Raw genomic sequence first — 18,866 nt, forward strand, 5'->3', positions numbered from 1 at the left:
TTTATGCTGCTCTATGGTCACTGTCCATGTAACTTGACCATGTTATTTGGTTTAGCTAAAGCTTTTTTTATCTGGCTAGAACATTACACAGTCAGCTCAAATGCTTAGATTTCAATTTTAAAAAATGGAAGTGCAAAGTAAGCTAATGAAAATATTTCTATGTTTAAAAGAAGGTCTTTAAATTATTTATTTGTCTATGATATTATTATTCACACCCTTTATCGGAAAAAAAATATGTTATTTGAACTGCTATGAAAATAAAGGTACAAATTCTTTTCTTCACTGAGTAACATCCGTCCAAGGTTATGGATTAATGCTACTCATCAGTGCTGAACAGTAAATTCAGAGTAGAACAAGGAATTTTGAATTACAAAACTTGGGGCAATATTAAAAAAAAAAAACATTAAAAGAAGAATATGTTAATTATTCCATCTTCCTTTTCATAGCCTGGATGTGTTAGCGTAGTAATTGGTAAGCAAAAAAAAAGGAGAAAAATACTATTTGGAAGTTTAACTGAAAAAAAAAAAAATAAGGACCTAGGAAAATCTAACAGCAAGCTGAAGGAAAAGGAAACCTAATTAACCTTCTTGTCCTTCTTCGTGTTTGGGTCTCTCCTAGGAAATAATCCTCTGTGTTCCTGCTCCCCTGGAGGATGCAGCTCCGTGTGCCAGCCCTGCGTGGCTCCATAGCCCCCGCGCCCCGGAGCCCGTCTCCCCGTTCCTGGTTCCCATCCCGTTCCCCCGTTCCCGGTTCCCGTTCCCGGTTCCCGTTCCCATTCCCGTTTCCCCACTCCCGTTTCCCATTTCCCTGTTCCCCGTTCCCGTTTTCCGGGCCAGGCTCCCGCCGCCCTCCCACCCGCGCCACGCCCGAGCGCAGCCGCACCACAGCCCCGGGGCGGGGCTTCCCTGCGCCAGCCAATCAAACCGCGCCGATTGCTGGCCCCGCCCCCTCCGCCTTTGCACCAATCCCCTTCCCGTGCGTCGCTTCCTTCCCCGCCTCTCTGGACGGAAGATGGCGGCCGCTGCAGCCAATGGGGCGGCGGGGGCGGGGCCGGCGGGGGCAGCGCGGCGCGCACGCGGCGGCGGCCGGGAGCCCTCTGAGGGACCGGGACCGGGACCAGGATCGGGACCGGGACCAGGACCAGGATCAGGATCGGGACCAGGATCCGGATCCGGATCCGGGTAAGGAACACCGGCAGGGAACAGGCTAAGGCAGGGCAGTGCTGGAATCGCCGTCCCTTGGAAATGTTCAGAACCATGTGGATGTGATGCTGGGGACACGGTTTAGTGGTGCCCTTGGCAGTGCTGAGTTAATGTCTGGGCTCGATCATAAATGTCTTTTTCAGCCCTAATGGTTCTGTAATTCAAAAAAAATGCGTGTACTGTGGAGTTGTGCTGGTGAGCACCGGCTGACCTCGCCCAGGTTCGCTGCAGATGGGAAACTTTATTAATAATTGTAACAGTCTAAAACAACAACAAAAAACCACACCCCAACAAATCTGGAAAAGATCAGAAGAAGAAATGAAAAGTTGCAGTTTGTTTTTTTTTTGTTTGGTAGTTTTAGTCCCATGGGGGAAAAAAGGAAAAGAAACTTTTCTATGGTTTGGAATAAAAAAGTAGTTACAGAAACTACTGCCAAAGCTATAATATATAAATATATGCCTATCTTTAAATTATATTTTATATCATCAACGGATATCTCAAAGTATGTTATGTTACAGAAGTAACTTTTCCTACAAGATACAGGGAGTGGAATTGTCAATTCTTTGTTATGTTGCTAGCTCATACTGGTTATAATCCTATAATTCTAAATTAATTTTTCCTGGACGTGTGTTACATACTTGAAAGAATGCAGAAACACAAGTTCTTTTCTTAGTATGCTGGTTTTTAAATCTGTAAAACTTTGTTCTCGGAATTAAATTATTAATTAAGTTAATAAGCCTTTTATTTCCTAATATTTTCAGTGGGTTTCCTGTTTGAGAGAATAATCAGATTTTGTGAAGTGTGTGTGCAGGGCAGCTCCTTGAAGATATTTGTTCCTGTCTGCAGAGTAATTGAGCAGGTTGGTGTCCATGTGAACCCCATGGTTTCTGGGTGCTAATTTTACATGGTGCTTGTTTAAAGTTTACGTGTTGGTTTCTTTTTGTTCAGAGTTAAAGACTGGTGTAGCTGTTTGTGTTTTCTTCCAAATATCTTTTTATGGGGTTAAAGAACAGCCCTGTACAGAAAGGTGGGCCCAGAATTCCCAGGCAAACATTGGCCTGTGGCCTGCCTCTTTCTTCAGACCTTTTGGAAATAAATATATTCATTTTTTTTCCACATAAGAGTTCTTCTGTGCATGGAATGATTGATGATGTTCAGATGGCTTTTAAAATGTTTTTTTAAAAAAGAGAATATAATCATAGAATGGTTTGGGTTGAAAGGAACCTTAAAATCTCATTCCAACCACCCTGCCAGGGGCAGGAACACCTTCTACCAGGCCAGGTTGCTCCAAGTCCCATCCAGCCTGGCCTTGAACATTCCCAGGGATGGGGCAGCCACAGCTTCTGTGGGCAACCTGTGCCAGGGCCTCAGCACCTTCACAGTAAAGAATTTCTTCCTGCCCTCTGTCAGTTTGAATGCATTTCCCCTTGTCCTGTCACTCCAGGATCTGGCAAATAGTCTCTCTCCATCTCTCTTGCAGGCTCCCTTCAGGTACTGGAAGGCTGCAATTAGGTCACCCCAAAGCCTTCTCTTTTCCAGGCTGAACAATCCCAATTCTCTCAACCTTTCAAGATACTTTTTTTAAAAAATGTTTTTTTCTTTCACTGCATCACTTTTGCAGGGCAGCCCTGGGGTCTGATCTGTACCTGACTGCGAGGAAGGTCTCCTGAGATTCGGATGGTTGTTACCGGCTGGCAGCATTTTCCAGCTTTGTTGTGCTTTTTAGTGGAAGTATAAAAATAATGGCATTTCCAAGCTTTTCTCGGGGAAAAAAAAGAAAAATGGGAAAACCAGAAGGAAATCAGCACTACCATGCTGCTCAGCTGTGTTGATACCAAGCTGCCTCTGCAGACAATCTAAGACTTGGCTTTATTTGGTGAGTGAAAAGATGGTCTTTATGGGGCACAGCTTCTTCTGTGTGAGGACAAGCCAATAAGTGGCTTTCACACCAGGCATTGAAAAGAAGTGTTGAGAATTGTAAATCAGGGACTTGGCAAGGTTTTGGGGTGTGCTTTTGCACTTGAGAGCAGTTCAGGTGCAAGATGGGCAATGGAGGACATAAGAAAGGCAGAAAAAGAGCGTATTGCCCAATCCCATGTGGGGTTAGGAAGTTCAACCTCAGCTCTGTCCTCCTCAGGGACCTTCAGCCTGACCCACCACCCACTCCTCCCTTAGATCTTCCCCTTCTGGTGTCCCTGTCCCCTTTCCTTGAACAGAGGAGTTAACACAAAAGAGTTACATAAATTCTCACTGGTGCACTTTTCTTATTTCCTCGTGCATTTAGTTTGGGGCTGGTTAGTTAAATATATGTTGTGCACATGGCTGATACAGTGCTTTTTACCTTCTTAAGTGAATGGAAGGTGGAGGGACTGGGAAATGGGATAGAGATGGGTGCTTTGGTAAATAAAGCTTTAGACTGGGAGGGAAGGATGTCTGATGCCAAAGTGTTGGCTTGGCTGAATTATTTCCATGATGTATTTTTTGCCTTAGCTGATACTTTGATGCAAGTTTTAACAAAATATTTCAGTGAGAACAAAGCCGGAATTGAGGGTGGGAAAGAAGAAGCTAAGCCAGTGTACAGGACTGTAAAAAATCACACTCAAATTGCAGCACAAGCACTGGGTAATTCCATTAGGCTGTTCTGAAGGTCCCAGCAAAGAGTGTGTTTTCTGTTTTGTTTCTAGGTCTTACAAGATGAGTCTTTTCAACACTCAAAATAATTTAGAAGTATTGGCAGGAAGCAAGTATTTGCAGCTTTCCATTTTAACATGTTCATATTATGCTATAAACTCTTCAGTCTGATAAATTTTGATTCTGGTTATGTCAGGTGTTAAAGTCCAGAAGAACTATTACATTATCTACTATCTATCCTTTGCAACATAAACCATCTATACTGTTGTTTATACCCATTAAAGACTTTAATTTATCACCTCTTTTTCACATTAATCTGAAAACATTTCCTCCAGATTGTTAATATTATCAGGGTTTTGTATTTTTTTTTTATCACATTGTATTGCTGAAAATGTTGTGAGGTCACCTTAAAGTTTGAGACTATATTTGCAGGAGGAATGCAAGTATTTCAAAACTTATTAGCTCCTATTGCTTTCCTCTTTGAGACTTGTTTCATATAAGAATGCACAGTGGCCTTAAAGGGACACTTACAGTTTTTTAAAAAATTCTGTAGTTTTCCAAATAAATGAAAACCTAATAAAAAAATCAAAATGAAAGCTTCTTTGTTTAATATGGCAACTGAATCTCATCTGTGAAAATGTGGGTGCATTAACATGCTCTTAGTTTTTATGCTGATTTAAATTAAATTATGTAAATTCAAAATTAGTTTTAAAGTAAAATAATTGTTTTGCTGTATTGTTTATAACCTTTCTTGCAATTTCTTTTTTTCTTTAACAGAAACTTTTTTTTTTTGTATTTTTAACTGATTAAGAACTTTTCATGTGCATCTCTCTCTGCAGCTCACTATAACTACTAGGATCTTTCTTCTTTCTCCTGCAAAAACTATTGCTCAGCTTCTCATTAAAAATAAGATACAAAATTGCTGTACAATTGGTGAGCAGTTAAATTGGTGAAAAGACAGCCCAGCATTTAATTAAACTTGGCAAATTTGAGTTGTATGCTGGCAGTACCTGGAATAGGAAGCTTCAGATATTGTTCACTTCTCAATAATTTGAGGATTTTTTCATAATAATAATTTGTGTATCTTTGTTGCTGTGGGAATGAGTGGAAGAGTTGGAATTATGTGTTATTACTCCTTGGTGCAATCAGAAGGGACAAGCAGCTGTGAAAGCAAAATTTCCTGTTTAGAAACATAAAGTTCTCACTAGTAATATTTGAGTTTTTATGTGGTTTATGAAAGAGTTTTTTGGGGGTAAGACGATTTGATGTTACTTTATTCAATGTCTGTCAGGATATCTAAGGAAATACATGACTCAGTTTTGAACAGGAGAAAACCAGATTTTTTTATTTTATATTTTTTTTAAATATATATTTTTATATATATTTTTTTATATATTATAAAACTAAGAGAAGTTAATTCTAGTGGTTGAATGTCTTGGGCAGCTATTACCTTGCACGTGCATTGAGCACTCCTGCTTCAGGAATGTTTGTGGAGGTAGACACGAGTGTAAGAGATTGAGGGAGGAAGGGTTTTGTAGTTGCTGGGTTTGGTTTGTTCATCTCTTCCTTGGGAAGTTTGGGTGATGGGCAAATACAAATGCACCATCAGTCATTCCCTGTGTGTTCATGTGTGCCTTGCATGGACATATGAACCACATCTCGCGTTATTATGAAGTCTGAATGATCGAAATCTGTGGATTAAAGTCACCAAGTGAGACTTTAATAAAGAACGTGTACATTTTTAACCCCTGATGGTTCAGAAAGACAAGTTGTGGTGTTAGCTGAATTTGGCTGGGTTGTTTTTTTTTTCTTCCTTTTTTCGTGCTAGGCAGTTCTAAGAGGAAGCTGATATTTTTGATTAACTGTCTGATTTGAGGAACGGGGTCTTCTAAGAGGAAGAAATAAAATATTGGTGCTTTATTAAGGATCGGGAAAATCGCCTCTCCCGCTCTGAGCTGCTCTGGGTGGTCACTGGCGACACCCGGTGGCCGAGAGCGGAATGACAGCCCCTGGCTGTCCCAGACTTGGGCTTTTCCACCCCAAATCCTTGGCATTAGATGTGTCTGTGTGGAGGCTCAGCTCCTTGGGCTGCTGTCCTGACATTCAGGAGCATGGTGAGGAGGCCACCTTAGGCTGGATGCTGGGTGCTCTCTGTGCACATACATGCTCTTCTTAATAAGGTCTTAATGCTGCTTTTGAAACGATGGACTGAGCAAATACTGTGTCTCGCTGTTGTCTGCCTGGCAGTCTGGTATCTTCCAGAAATGAGTAGTGAGCCAGCTTATCTCAGAGTTGCTTGTTTCTCAGTGTGCCTTCCTATTTGGGTTCTTTGCTGTGCAAGGACAGTGGTGGGTGCCAAGCTGGCGCAGTTGTAAAAGCAGATGAAGACAGTTAAAAGTTTTTACCTCCACTGTTATAACTGGGAAGTATTTTGTAAGATAAACTTTATGATTTCTGCTCCATATTTTATTTATGGTCAGTTTATGCTCTTAAATTCTTGTGCCAGTATTGTTCTCGAGTAGCTCCCCTCCCTCCCCAGCATTTATTCCTTTGATGTGTCTGTAGATAGTCATTGTATCCCGCTCAGTCTCCGTCTTTGCCAAGCTACACAAGGCAAAACATCCAGCTGCTTCTTGTGAAATAAACAATCCATTACCTGCATCATCTAACCCTTCCTTCTCTGCACTTGATTATGGCTTAGTTATCCAGACATTGGCCTCAGCAAAGGGCACTGCTGGCACTGCTATGACCCTGTGAAATATGGGTTTACTTAAGCATTGAGAACAAACATGGCTTGACAGCAGGGTCATCAAAATGCAAAAAGCTCTCAACTTCGCTTTTTATCCCTGTCTTATTTTGGGGCAACAGGCTGCTGAAGACATTTGGAAAGGTTTTTGTGGTTCTCATAAATGTAAGTTCCCCACCTAGGTCTCCAGAGTTCGTGGGTCCTAACAGAAACATGGAGTTCTGTTTTTGCCAGCAGGGATTCTCTGTGTTGCTGCCTATAGCAGACCTCTTGATCAGAAAGTCAGGAGTAACAATACCTGCACACTTTCTTGTTTGATCTTCCCTTTCATAATTTTATTTCTTGTGACTGAGTCCTAAATCACTTAAAGAGTGAAAAAGCAGTTGAATGTGAACTTCCAGTGGAGTATGGAAAATCATTGTGCATTTGGGTGTCATGGAAAGGAAAAGCTGATTTTTTTTTGTCTTTTATGGCATTGGTGAAGCAGCTGCTGGAATTTCATGTATGGTTCAAGAGTAAGCACTGTCTAAAGGCTCCTGAAAACAAAGAGCTGAAGAGAGTGCCTTGCATGTGTTCAATGTTCACATCCTTGATGCCTTAGCATCTTTTGTGGAGACTCAAAAGTAAATTCTCCTGATAAGGATAAAAGCAACATAGCTCTGAAACCCTTTATTTCACCCTCTTCCATCCTCCTGTTGTCACTTAGATGACATCTTTTCCTTTTGTCTGCTATAAAGCATTGAAAATTGAACTTAGGGCATGATAAAGATTCAGCAGAGCCTCCAGCTGTCAGACTGTGCACAAAGAGCATGTTTTGGAAACCGATAGTCTGTGAGCTGTCATGGGCACACAGAGATCTCAAGTTTCTCTTGTTGCTTTGAAACTAGAGAGGGTCTGACAAATTATCTTGACATGGGGACGTTCTGCAGTAGCTAAATATAAAAAAAATGGATATTGTGGGATGTGACTGGCAAAGACACTTTGGTGATCTGCAGATTCTGGGGAAGCAGATGAGGAAAATGAGGAGAAGTCATTTTCCCTGCTTAGGCTTGGCAGATGTTTGTGTCTGTGCAATACATCTGGAACAGCAGAGAATTGCTTGAGCTGTGATGTTAGAGTGGGGCTGAGAATTACCAAGCACACAGATGTTGTTTAGCTTGTATTCCCCTACATCTGCACGTGCAGGGAATTACCTCCTTACCTGCTTCACCAGCAACTGATTTCAGCTTGGGTTGTTAAGAAAAGAGTCTTGAAAACGTAATAGTTTTGTGTTTTGAAGAATGAGCTCTAATAAAGTCTAATAATGAAGTGTGCTTAAGGTAAATTACTGTTGTGAAAGAATTTCTAAAATATTCCAGTAAATAAAACATCGACTTTATGTCATTGTATATATTTTAAATATCAGTGTGTGGTAGTAGAAGCTCTTTTTCCAGTTACAGCAAAGTTTCTTTATATCCTTTTATTACAGTTGCCGCAAAATTCAGGCTGAAATTTCCCGGGCTTCCTGTGGTGTAGAAATAAATTCTTTGGAAGAATTTCAGCAGATTTTATTAATCTTTGGGAAAATTTCTTACTTATTTCCAGGTTTCTTCTATTTGAGGATGATGGTATTAAGTGGCAGTGTCTGAATTGAAGGAAATAAATGGTGTTGTTTCAGAGTCAATAAATTATTCATGCAGCTTTGTAAGTAATTTTTTCCTTTCACCTTTCTCTGTAGGGTGGATCATTGGTGTTGCCTGTTCATGTGGTATTTTGTTCAGCTTAAAATGGCCCTGCAAATTGTCACTCTTGGAGTCCTTTCTTGTAATCCCAAACTGGAAAAGGGCATCAGAGCACTTTCTGATTGTGGACTTTGCAGGTGCCCTACACTCTCACAGTGACTTTTGCATTGTATCTTGTAGTGTAGATATTCAGAGCAAGGCTTTTTGTGTGAAAGTGTGCTGCTGGCTGTACTTACTAATGTTTGTGTGCACAAGGATTGTGAGCTGGGAAAACACTGTCCTTGTTTCACTGATTGGGAAAGTGAGGAGTGAATGTTGGCCCTTGCTGGGAATTGCTCAGCAAGCTGTTCTGCCACAGTCGGGGCTGGGAAGTGTTTGTAGGCCAGGCTCTTGTTCAAATCCACTTAGATAAATACTTTATTTCTGTCTGGTTTGAGATGACCATCTCAGTGCATAGCTCTAGTGCCAAGTCAGACAGCAAAGCTGTTGGACCTCTTCACAAAGAAGAATGCTGTTAGTGAGCGTGAACCTCTGAGCTGCTCGTGGCTGCTGTGCTGAAATGTGAATAGATCAAAACTTAATGCTACATGCAGGTGACCATTGTACCCTCCGTGTTTGATTTCCAGCAGCTGTTGGCTGGCTGTTATTCGAGAGGCTGATTAGTCCTGGATCTTCTTTCCAATGTTTGTGGTTGCAAGGAGTCATCTCAGGATGATGCGTTCGGTGGGAGGCGCTTACAGGAGAAAGGAAATGACTTTTCTGTGGTGGCTGTGGTCTGATGAGATAAGCACAAGTGCAGAATGCTGAGACTTGGATTCTCTTCAAGGTTTGCAGCAGAAAGGCAGGATAGCTGTGGTTCCATTACAGGCAGCAGGCACAACAAGCCTTAGCTTTGACCCCCGTCTCAGAGCCTTGCTCGGTGCAAAAGCCAGGGCCCAGCAATAGGACAGTTTTCCTGTTCTTTAGAATCTAGGTAAAAAAGCTTCTTCAGAGGCATCTGAGAGTGCAGTTTAGGCATAGATGAGCTTTCAGAGTGTTTTTAAATACAGTATTCTTTGCCAGAAGAAAAGAAGAAGAAAACATAATATATAGAATTTAGAATACAAATAGCCCAATTGCAGTACCTCTTTCTGAAATTTACCCTTTGCCTGGGACTCTTTCAGACCTGCCCTTATAAAATAGGATTGCTTCTGCCAGCTTGATCTGAGAATAGCCAGGAGAGTAAAATAGAGCATCTCTTATCCTCTTATTACTTCTTTATTGGATGACCACCTCACCCACACCTGGATGCATTTGCATCCTCTACCTGGTCAGGTCACTACAAGGAAAACTCCCACTCACAGGGAAGTTCTTGGTTGGGTCCAGCTGCTCATGGCAGAGTGGGATTTCAGGGACAGCTTCCTTTGTGGCTCCTCTGTTAGTAGGTCTGTGTCACCAGCATGGAATTGGAGGAAAAGAGAAGATTGAAAAAGGGATATTCTCAAACATGCTTGAGTTACTGTTTTACAGTTTCTTAGAGTATATTAGAAACTCTTGTTTCCCATGTTAGAAATCTGAGCATCATATTTTAATAAATTTGCCTTAATTTTGAACCCAAAATTTGTAATTTGGCATTTTTATAGTTTTGTGTAGGGCTTTCTAGCTTATTTGAGTTTTTTAATTGTACATTGGATTATTCTACACTTTTTCAATCGGTCATCTGATCTTTTGCAGTTCTTTACCATGTCTTTGGTTCTTGAATTTCTGTCAATAGGCTTTCAGGACCTCAAGTTTGAATGTTAATTCATTGCACTTTGGACCTGAAGGCAAGCCTAAGTGTTCTAGATCTCTCTAGACCTCCACCAGATTTTCCAGTGCTGGATGCAAAATCAGGATAGATCTTTCTAGATGGAATGCAGACTTACACCAAAAAAAACCAACCTGAAAGTTTTCTTTTGATGAAAATAGTCACTGTTTTTATAGTTTTTATGATCTATGCATTTAAAGCTGTGCTTGATCCAATTCAGAAGTTGTTTTTGCAATCTCTCTCTATGGATGTCCAGTATAATATTCAAAAGAGGTTTTATTTCTGCATTGATATGAACACTTGCTTATGCCCCCAAAGGATGAGTTCAGAACAGTTGTAGTTTCCATCATTTTTTTTTTTTTTTTTCCAATTATTGAACCCCAAAGCACTGAGCCTTTTTCCTTTTATTCTCACCTACCTCTGACTCTTATTTTTTCCCTTCAACCAATACTGTTTAAGGCCATTTCCATGGTTCTCTCTCCCACCTACACTCCTCTCTCCATTGCTAAACAGGATTGTACCCCAAAGCTCATTCCTGGTGGGAGGGCAGGGACTGATTTCATCAAAGGCAAGTAGGTTGGTAGACCTAATTTTTTTGATCTTCCCATAGACTTTGTGTTTTATTTTTTTCTCCTTTCCATTCTGCTGATAGAATTTTCTCTGTACTGCAAATGAAGAATTACATGGAGCTTCTTTCTGACTGTGCCTTACATTTGGAAGCAAGATGTAGCTGATTGGAGAGCATGAAATAATTCTCTTGGCAGTTACATCTTGTCTCTGCACTTTAGCGTAGCCTCTCGTGCATTTTATTCCCTTCCTGCCTGATGACTAAATGCTCTTTGCCTTCAGCAGGCTTTGTGGGAATGCTGGAAAAACCTCTTCTCCCTCTGTTTGGGTGAAATAACAAACCCAGCTATGGGAGACTGTGTGCTGGAGAAACTGTGAGCTCCTTGGGGCTGGTTTGTGCTTCCCCTCTGTGCTCAGATAATTTGCTGGTCCATCCTCTCCTGGGGAGTGGTGCCAGTGGGGAGAGGTCTCTGCAGGCTGCTGCAATGGGGAAATGCACTGGGGTGTTCTCCCTGCAGTGGGGAAATGCACTGGGGTGTTCTCCCTGCACTGGAGCAGTGCAGCACTGCATTGGCAGCTCTGCTCCCAAATGCAAACCACACGTCCTGTGCATGCACGAGCTGCTTCCCGCTGCCCAGAGCTCCAGGTTTGTTCTCAGCTTGCTCTGGAACTTTTAATAATTGTAAAAATAAAGGGAGGGTCTGTTTGTATTGTTTATAGTAGGAAAGAACAGGGTAAGATTTCATCTGCTGCTGTTCAGATCCCTTGCTATTTTTGGTATTTGACCTCTGCAGAGAAGATTGCCAGAACTACAGGTCTTCTTAATTTTTATTACGTGTTTCTGCCCTCCTACTCATAAGTTACTCTTATGTTAGTGATTAAATCTTTGAGAATGTGCCATTTTTCCATAATTTTCCCTGTATTTTTAAAGGAAAATTTGTATTTCTCTATATTTTTGATCTAACTTTCCCTTTTGGAAAGAAGAACTATGCCACTTGGCAGCATCTTCTGTACACCACTCAAAGGAAAAGGGAAATAACTTACGATTTGCTGGTTTGTCTTGTTTGAAAAACATTCTGGACTGAAGAGGACTGATGAGCCTGTTGTCTTGAACTGAAGCTGCAACATTTAGAATACTGCACAAACAGCAAAGCAGCATGTGCTGAGACAGTGTTAAGTGTTTAGTTTGGGCAGATAGGTACTTGCTTTTCATTTCTCCACGGCTGGAAAGGGCTGCCTTTGGCACAGCCATTTGCTTCTAGTCTTGCTGTGTGGCTGTTTCCACACTCCACCAGTGAAAAACACATAAGAAAGGCATCTGAAAGTCCTGTCCTGTTTCTTTGGCATCACTTCCACTGCGTGTCTTCTATTCTAAACATTGAGTTTATTTCTTTTTTAAAGGAGCCTCGTAGGATGCCCTGGAGGTCAAAATATTTTAGGTTATTTCAGAGAATGGTACTTATTCTGAGTTCCCAAGATGTACTGAGTTTTGAGTGTCCTTCCAGAAGCTTATTGTTTCTGGTAGTTGTGGTATCCAGGAGATGTGTAGGGGTTGCATATAACAGTGTACTGAATTCATAGAATAAATCACCTGAGTGTAGATCCAGCAGTTTAGATATAATTACATAGAAGGTTCAGGTTTAATTACAAAAGGTGGCTTTTCTTGGCTTGGAGGGTGCAGATGTGGATGCAGCTGAAAGATTCAGCTGTTCCACGTAAGGAATGGTGATCCCTAAGGATGGGATTGCACCTCTCTTTCAAGCACAAGTGACTGGCCAGAGCCAGACACCTTCAGCCAGGTGTGTCATCCCAGTGGTGGTGGTTTCCTGGCACCTTGACATCACCTGGATTTTGTCAGTGTTGAGACTATAGATGCAGACCATGGGTGACTTTGCTGGAGAAAGTGAAAAACATGAATGTAATGAACTACCTCACGTTCTGAGCAGAGGAGGAGCCATGGGGAAAGATGACCTTTTGGCCAGTGTCCTCTGTGATTTTCTTCTGAGACTGGAGCAGTCCAAGAGCAAACTGTTGGTACAATTCTTTGTGTCAGAGAGCTTGTCATACAAACATGAGCAGTTCTTCTCTCTGGTCATCACAACTGGCTTTTGTGCTATGTCCAAAACATTTCCAAGACTCAGATTTTGCCAAAGGATTTTTTGGAAAACAGATACCTCTGTTGTTGAACTTAAGGAACTGAAAGTGCTTCAGTGCAGAGGACCATGTGCTTTGTAGGTGGCTGCAGTCCAGTGCTCAGTTATCTTCTATTGTGTTTGGAAGACCATTGTTTCCTATTTGTCTCATAAATTTAACATAGATCCTATTCCTGCCATTTAAACTTTCCCATCAAAATACAACAGTGACTTCCCCTTCTGAAAAGGAAGGGCTGGCAGCTACACCCTGAAGTTTGAGCATGAATTGTTTATATAACCTTCAATCACAATTTCATAATAGTCTGAAGACTTTCTTACTAAGGCAGACATTTTGCTGAGTTTTTAGCAAAAAACTGGCTGCCATCAAACACAACTTTAAGTCTTAGCTGTTGCAGTGGCAATAGAATTGAAAACAGAACCCTTCAGCTTCCTGATGGTAGAAATTGCACTTCTGCCTGAAAACATGAACAGCATTTTCTCGTATTTCAGAATAGCTGTACTTAAGTTATTCTGGGCAAAAGAGTTGTGTTGAGCTAATTTTATTTCCCAGAAAACATTATTAAAACTGAATGAACCTTCTTTTGCAGACTCTGGCTTTTTACAACTTCTGAGTATTTGTAGAGTTCCCTCACCTTCCCCAGCAGTAAAAGCTCTGACATGAGTGTTGTAGAAACTGCTTATTGAAAGATACTCTCTATCATAGTCAGTAATATTTAAACAACTGCAGCTTGCCTTCCAAATGGATGATGTTTGTCAGGAACATGTCTGTTTGAGTTTATTTGGCCTTTTGAGTAGACAAAGTCTGGATATTTAGAGCTTGAAATTCAGGTCAGCTTGGAAAACTACATTTTTCTTACAAGAAATTTACAGATATAAGCTGATTTTTTTAGTAACCATAACACTGCAGGAGAGCTGGTTTACAGAAACTCCTTTCTTCACCCTCAAGCATGCATGTTTGAAACTATTTAAATAGAAGCTTCCATTGTAATTCTTCAGTAAATTGAATTAAGCAGTTTTCCTAATTAATAATGTTACAAATATTTTATTTGTTCAGTTTATATTATTGATTTGCATGGATATTTAACAGTTTTGTGTTTAAGCAGCGTAGCAAACAGCGTTTGAGAACAGTTGGCTTTATGTAAGAGTTCTAGTAAAAGCTTGTTTCATCTGAGGACATACCCAGAAAAGTAAGTAGGGAACAAGTTCTGTGGGTAGGTTGTACTCAGGGTAATGCCAGAAAACACGTTGAGCTTCTTTGCTTCAGAGGGGAAAGGAGTTTCCACAGGATGTCTGCATTTTATGGCAAAAATGACTGGTAGATGTGCTCTGAAAGGTTGCTTTGATGTAGAAGATTAACCTGGGGACCTCATTGTCAGGATATTACTGAGGCAAATCGCCTAGTGAGATTATTTGTGACTTGGGAATTAAGTTTTTATGTGTGCCTGCTTAAGCTGTTTTTTAAGAATTTGCTGGTTTGTCACATGGTGTCATGAATATTTGTGTGCACCAAGCCAGAGGAGGGAAAGCAAACCCCTGAAACCGCATACAACGCTAAGAAGAAAAAAAAAAGCAGAATGCAGCTTTGTCATAGCAACTTCTCCTTTGTTTTTGGTCTCTCATGGACAATTAAAATAATTATGACTAAAGCAGGTAATACATGGAAACTTGCACATTCCACCCCCAAAAATCGAGCCTGTAGAATTTGCAGAAAAATTGATGATAGAACAGCTGGGAAGGCATGAGAATATTTTCTTGCATTCTGTGTCTGTCTGATTTTTATTCCATTTCTCTTTGGATTTTTTTTTTTTTAAAGGGTCATTTCAGGCATGTGGTGCCTGGGATTGGCTGCTGGTCCAGATCTTAAGGAAATATCAGTACCAGTGAGAAATCACTGGAGTGCTGACCCCTTAAAACTTGCTGTGATTCCCTCAATGTTTAGGTTTTGATTCTTTTTAAAAACAGAATAGTATTATAATTGAACCTGTGTTTTTGACAGAAGTGGATGACTGTAATAACATACCTACATCTTCCTTTAAAAATTGGTTGTAGTTTGTGAACCACTAAAACCATTGCAAATATCTCTTTAAAATATAAATGCTGCTTTGCTTTTCCTGACTGTGAATTTATGGAGTCTTTACTTCAATTACAGAATGCAATTTTATTTTGTGTTATAAAAACTATGTTTTTCCTTTGTTTTTAGGGCATATTTTAGAAATGAATCTGTGAGAGGATCCAAGAGAATTTTGTTTAATTTTAGTTTTGCTGGGTAAAGTTTGCATTTGTGTGCATTGCTGAAATAGTTTGGGTTTCTAGGAGTGTTTGGTAGTGCCAGAGAGGAATTGCCTCTGAAGGGAAGATTTTTATCAGCTGCACTAAAACCCAGTGTTCTGTGGTTTTACAGGAGGCTCAGAAAACGTTGAGGTGCTTAATTGCAGTGAATTCCACAGGTCACTAGCCTGTTTAGGTGGTCCCTGATACGCTGGCAGGTGTTTCTGTGCGTCATTGGGCACCTAAATACTTGTAAAATTACCTCACCAGGCCATTTCAGGCTGTAGTGCTGTGTAATTTTGGTCTTGTTCTCTGCCTCCCCTGTGCACGTCCCTCAGCACAGAAGTTCACTTAGGAAGTCTCCCGCAGTTGTACGTATGCAGCTGTTTGTGGGCTGTGCTTCCTAGAACAAAATTTATTCCTGCTCAGGTAGAGGGGGTGACATCATTATTGTTTCCAGTTGTGGAGAACATCACGTTACTTTATAAAAATAATAAAGCAAATTTAGCTAAGTGACTTTCCCAGGATTTCCAGATAGACTGTTTAATCTGTTAAGGGGATTATCTGGTGTAGTGCTTACAGACACAGGAGACTGAACTCCTTGAATCAGGGAGCCCTTTCCTGTTCTGTGTTCCTGTGAATGAAGCTGTGCTGAGGAGGACATCAGGATAATTGAATCTTAGCTCCGTGCCTCACCTCTGCACGAGATGCTTCCTCCTACGTGCTTTTAAAGCTAACACTGTTGAAGAATGTTGTAATTAAAACTCTCCTTGGCTTTTTCTTACTGCAGGTTTCTGGCAAGGCTGGGGAGATGACGGCAGTGGACAAGGTGGAGGAGCAGCTGGCGGGTCTGCGCATAGCCAGGCGCTGCGTGCCCAGCGAGAAACCCGCCTACCTGCTGGACATCGACACCTCCACGGCTGCCCAGCCCGGGAGCAGCCGCTTCGTGGCAGTTTCCTGTTCCAACAAATCCATCAGGGTGTACGACAGGGAGACGCTGCGCTTCCTGCGGGAGTACCGCGGCCACCCCGGGATCCTCAGCGGGGTCAGGTTTGCACACACGTGTGACAGCGTGGTGTTCTCAGCCTGCAGCCAGGGCACTGTGAAGTGCTGGGATGTTCGCTCAGCCGCGCAGGAGCCTGTGCAGGTGTTCAGTGGTTATCCCTCAAACGTCTTCATCAGCTTCGATGTCAGCTGCAGTGACCTCATCGTTTGTGCCGGAACGGAAAAAGTTGAAGATGAAACGTTCCTGGTGTTTTGGGATGCGAGAGGCATTACAGACTGTGCCAGTGCCACTAAAGAACCCTTGGGAGTCTATTCTGAAAGTCACAATGATGACATCACCAAAATCTGTTTTCATCCTGTTGAACCCAATTTGGTAGTGTCTGGGTCAACTGATGGCTTGGTGAATGTGTTTGACATCAATAAGGATAACGAAGATGATGCTTTGATATCGACTTGCAATTCAGATTCATCAGTGAGTTCTCTTGGCTGGTCTGGGGAAGATTACAAACAGATCTATTGCATGACACACGATGAGGGGTTCTGCTGGTGGGACATGGCTCAGCTGGACACTGAAGAGCCGATAACCCTGCTGCACGTTCTGGATGTCAGAGAGTCAGTTAGCACTGAAAACCACAGCCTGCATTACCTAGTGGGTGGCTTGTACCACGAAAAGGCAGGGAAACTCTTCCTGGTTGGGGGAACCTCCACAGGAGACATCCACCTGATCAGCTGTGGCACCGATGGCCTGAGCCTGGTGGGGACCCTGTGTGGGGGACACTCGGCCACCGTCCGCTCCTTCTGCTGGAGCCCCACGGATGAGTCTCTGCTGACGGGTGGAGAGGATGCTCAGCTGTTGCTATGGAAACCTGGGGCTGTGGAAAGGTCCCTCACAAAGAAAGCATCTCTGAAGATCTCTTCTTCCTTGCAGAAGAGAGTGAGAGTTCACAACACCTCCCTCAAAAGCAGGAAAAAGTGAAATGCCTAAAGTGGGAATCTCTGCCATGCAGAGCTTTCCTGGTGTTTAATCTCCCTAGGCAATACTTGGCTGTGTTTTATTTAGAGGTTTTCTGTGGAAAGAACTGTGGTGCTTGAATTCCCCCTGGGAATGCATTTCAGTCATCAGAAGAATGCCTTTTATTTTTCTTAAGTTGCTAATATTAAGCAGAAAAGAGTAAATGTTTGCTCCTGAGTTCTTCAACAGCTGATGTTAAATCATATTATATAAAATTATTTCTGTGGTTATTTAATATCTCAGACAATGTTTTAAATGTGTAATACAGGCCTGTGGCTTGCATAGTTTGTTACCTTCCCAATGATATTTCCTGGCACATGGTAAAAGCTTTTGTATTCCATGCTGTATTTTGCTTTCTTCACAGAAAACTTAATGAAATTGCTCAATTTAGTAAAAGATTTTATGTCACATCTTAATGCCTGAAGGAATTACTTTCTGATGGAACAGAAAGTAAGTAGTTTTGCACTGTCACATCACTGGTTTAGAACAGGCTCATAAAGAAGCAGCTGATAGAGCCATCTTTTTCATAGCAGATATGAATGTATTCAACCAAACAGCAGCTAATTTGTATGAGTATGAGAACTGTTAAACTGGCATTATTTCCTGCATGAAAATACCCAAGAATTTTGCAAGCAGCTTCATTCTCTCCTACTAAGTGCACCTGGAAGATTGGGGAGATCTTTGGTGGGTTGGAGAAATTGATGGGTATAATTACACCAGTGTTGCTTAAAATCCCAAACCCTGACTTGAAAGAAATTGGTATCACATGCCAAGTGGGGATGCTAAAACCCAGAAATGAACACTGCCTTCAGAGACTGTAGTTATGGAGGAACAGGCTGATATGAGGAGACTTCAACAAAACCTTTTAGAGGTTGGCCTGGGTCCTTTAAGAAGTGTTTCTCTCTGCTCAGAGGTTTATGCTTGGACATCTCCCCAGGAGAGCTTTGTTTTATTATTCCACCAAATACCCACTGAGTGGTGCAAAACCAGCCCTGTTCTTGTAAAATGGGTGAGACTTCATGCTTATTCTGCTTTGCTGGAAGACTCCAACCTGTGCTCCTGGCTCTGCACACACACTCACCTCCAGCCTTCCCAGGACCACTGCAGGCAAATGGTGTTGGTATTGAGGCTGTAGTTACACATGTGCACTACAACTGAAACCAGCACCAGAATATTTAAGAATTGCTCTGTTATAGATTAGCTAGGATTTAAGATGGGTTGGGTTATTTTATCTTTTCCCTTGAGGGTGGATAGGTAATTCTTTCAGAAAAAGTCCTGAACATCAGGTTTAAAGGATTATCCTGGAGTTTAGAAACAGTTTCTGAGGTACAGAACATATTCCAGTGTATGGTTACAGCTGTGCTGAAGATGCCTGAATCATCTCTGGAATTGAATCCTTTTCAACCACAAGTATCGAGTTTCCACATGATGTTTCACAAACTGTTAATACCCTTTAGCCACAACTGTGAATCCATTGTTAGTTTGGGTTTGCCTGCTGGTGATAAGATGATTCACTTGGTTTTGTTACTGCTGGTTATTTAAAAGTGCAGCTTCAATTTGAAAATCACAGCTCTATACAGTTTTTTTTGTTACTCGTGTTAAATTCATGTTGCCCCAACATCCTTATCTGTTGCTTTCCAGATTACATTGTGCTATTTTAAGATGAGGTGGGCAGTGAGTGTCAGGGCTATGATGCACCTGGGTCATGTGCCCTCTCAAGATTTATTATCCCAGGTCACTGTTTTTTGCCTGTTGTGTACAGAGTGGACCAAGAG

The 18,866-nt window shown here is 41.6% G+C and overlaps 1 protein-coding gene across 4 annotated transcripts; it reads left to right on the plus strand.

Moving 5' to 3' along the window:
- Positions 1 to 1,030: 1,030 nt before the first annotated feature.
- Positions 1,031 to 18,655, plus strand: WDR89 (WD repeat domain 89). Of its 4 annotated transcripts, none has more exons than XM_023927388.2 (3): positions 1,031 to 1,181; positions 1,964 to 2,061; positions 15,865 to 18,655. In XM_023927388.2, exons 1-3 carry the CDS (start codon positions 1,031 to 1,033, stop codon positions 17,053 to 17,055), a joined length of 1,440 nt encoding a protein of 479 aa, XP_023783156.2. In that variant the 3' UTR covers positions 17,056 to 18,655. The 4 variants fall into 4 exon arrangements, with proteins under 4 accessions (XP_023783156.2, XP_023783158.1, XP_086750406.1 ...); XM_086894281.1 differs by lacking the exons at positions 1,031 to 1,181; positions 1,964 to 2,061 and adding exons at positions 2,863 to 3,078; positions 8,164 to 8,262; XM_023927390.2 differs by lacking the exon at positions 1,964 to 2,061 and having other exon boundaries at positions 1,041 to 1,181.
- The last annotated feature ends 211 nt before the right edge of the window (positions 18,656 to 18,866 follow it).

Source organism: Cyanistes caeruleus, chromosome 6 (assembly GCF_971803275.1).
Source record: "Cyanistes caeruleus chromosome 6, bCyaCae1.hap1.1, whole genome shotgun sequence".
Lineage (NCBI taxonomy): Eukaryota > Metazoa > Chordata > Aves > Passeriformes > Paridae > Cyanistes > Cyanistes caeruleus.

What these genes read in the sequence shown, in the direction of transcription:
- WDR89 (XM_023927388.2), top strand. Translation starts at nt 1,031, where the DNA reads ATGGGGCGGCGGGGGCGGGGCCGGCGGGGGCAGCGCGGCGCGCACGCG. An exon ending in GGATCCGGATCCGGATCCGG is followed by an intron (nt 1,182 to 1,963) that starts GTAAGGAACACC and finishes TAATATTTTCAG; the next exon opens with TGGGTTTCCTGTTTGAGAGA. An exon ending in TCTGCAGAGTAATTGAGCAG is followed by an intron (nt 2,062 to 15,864) that starts GTTGGTGTCCAT and finishes TTCTTACTGCAG; the next exon opens with GTTTCTGGCAAGGCTGGGGA.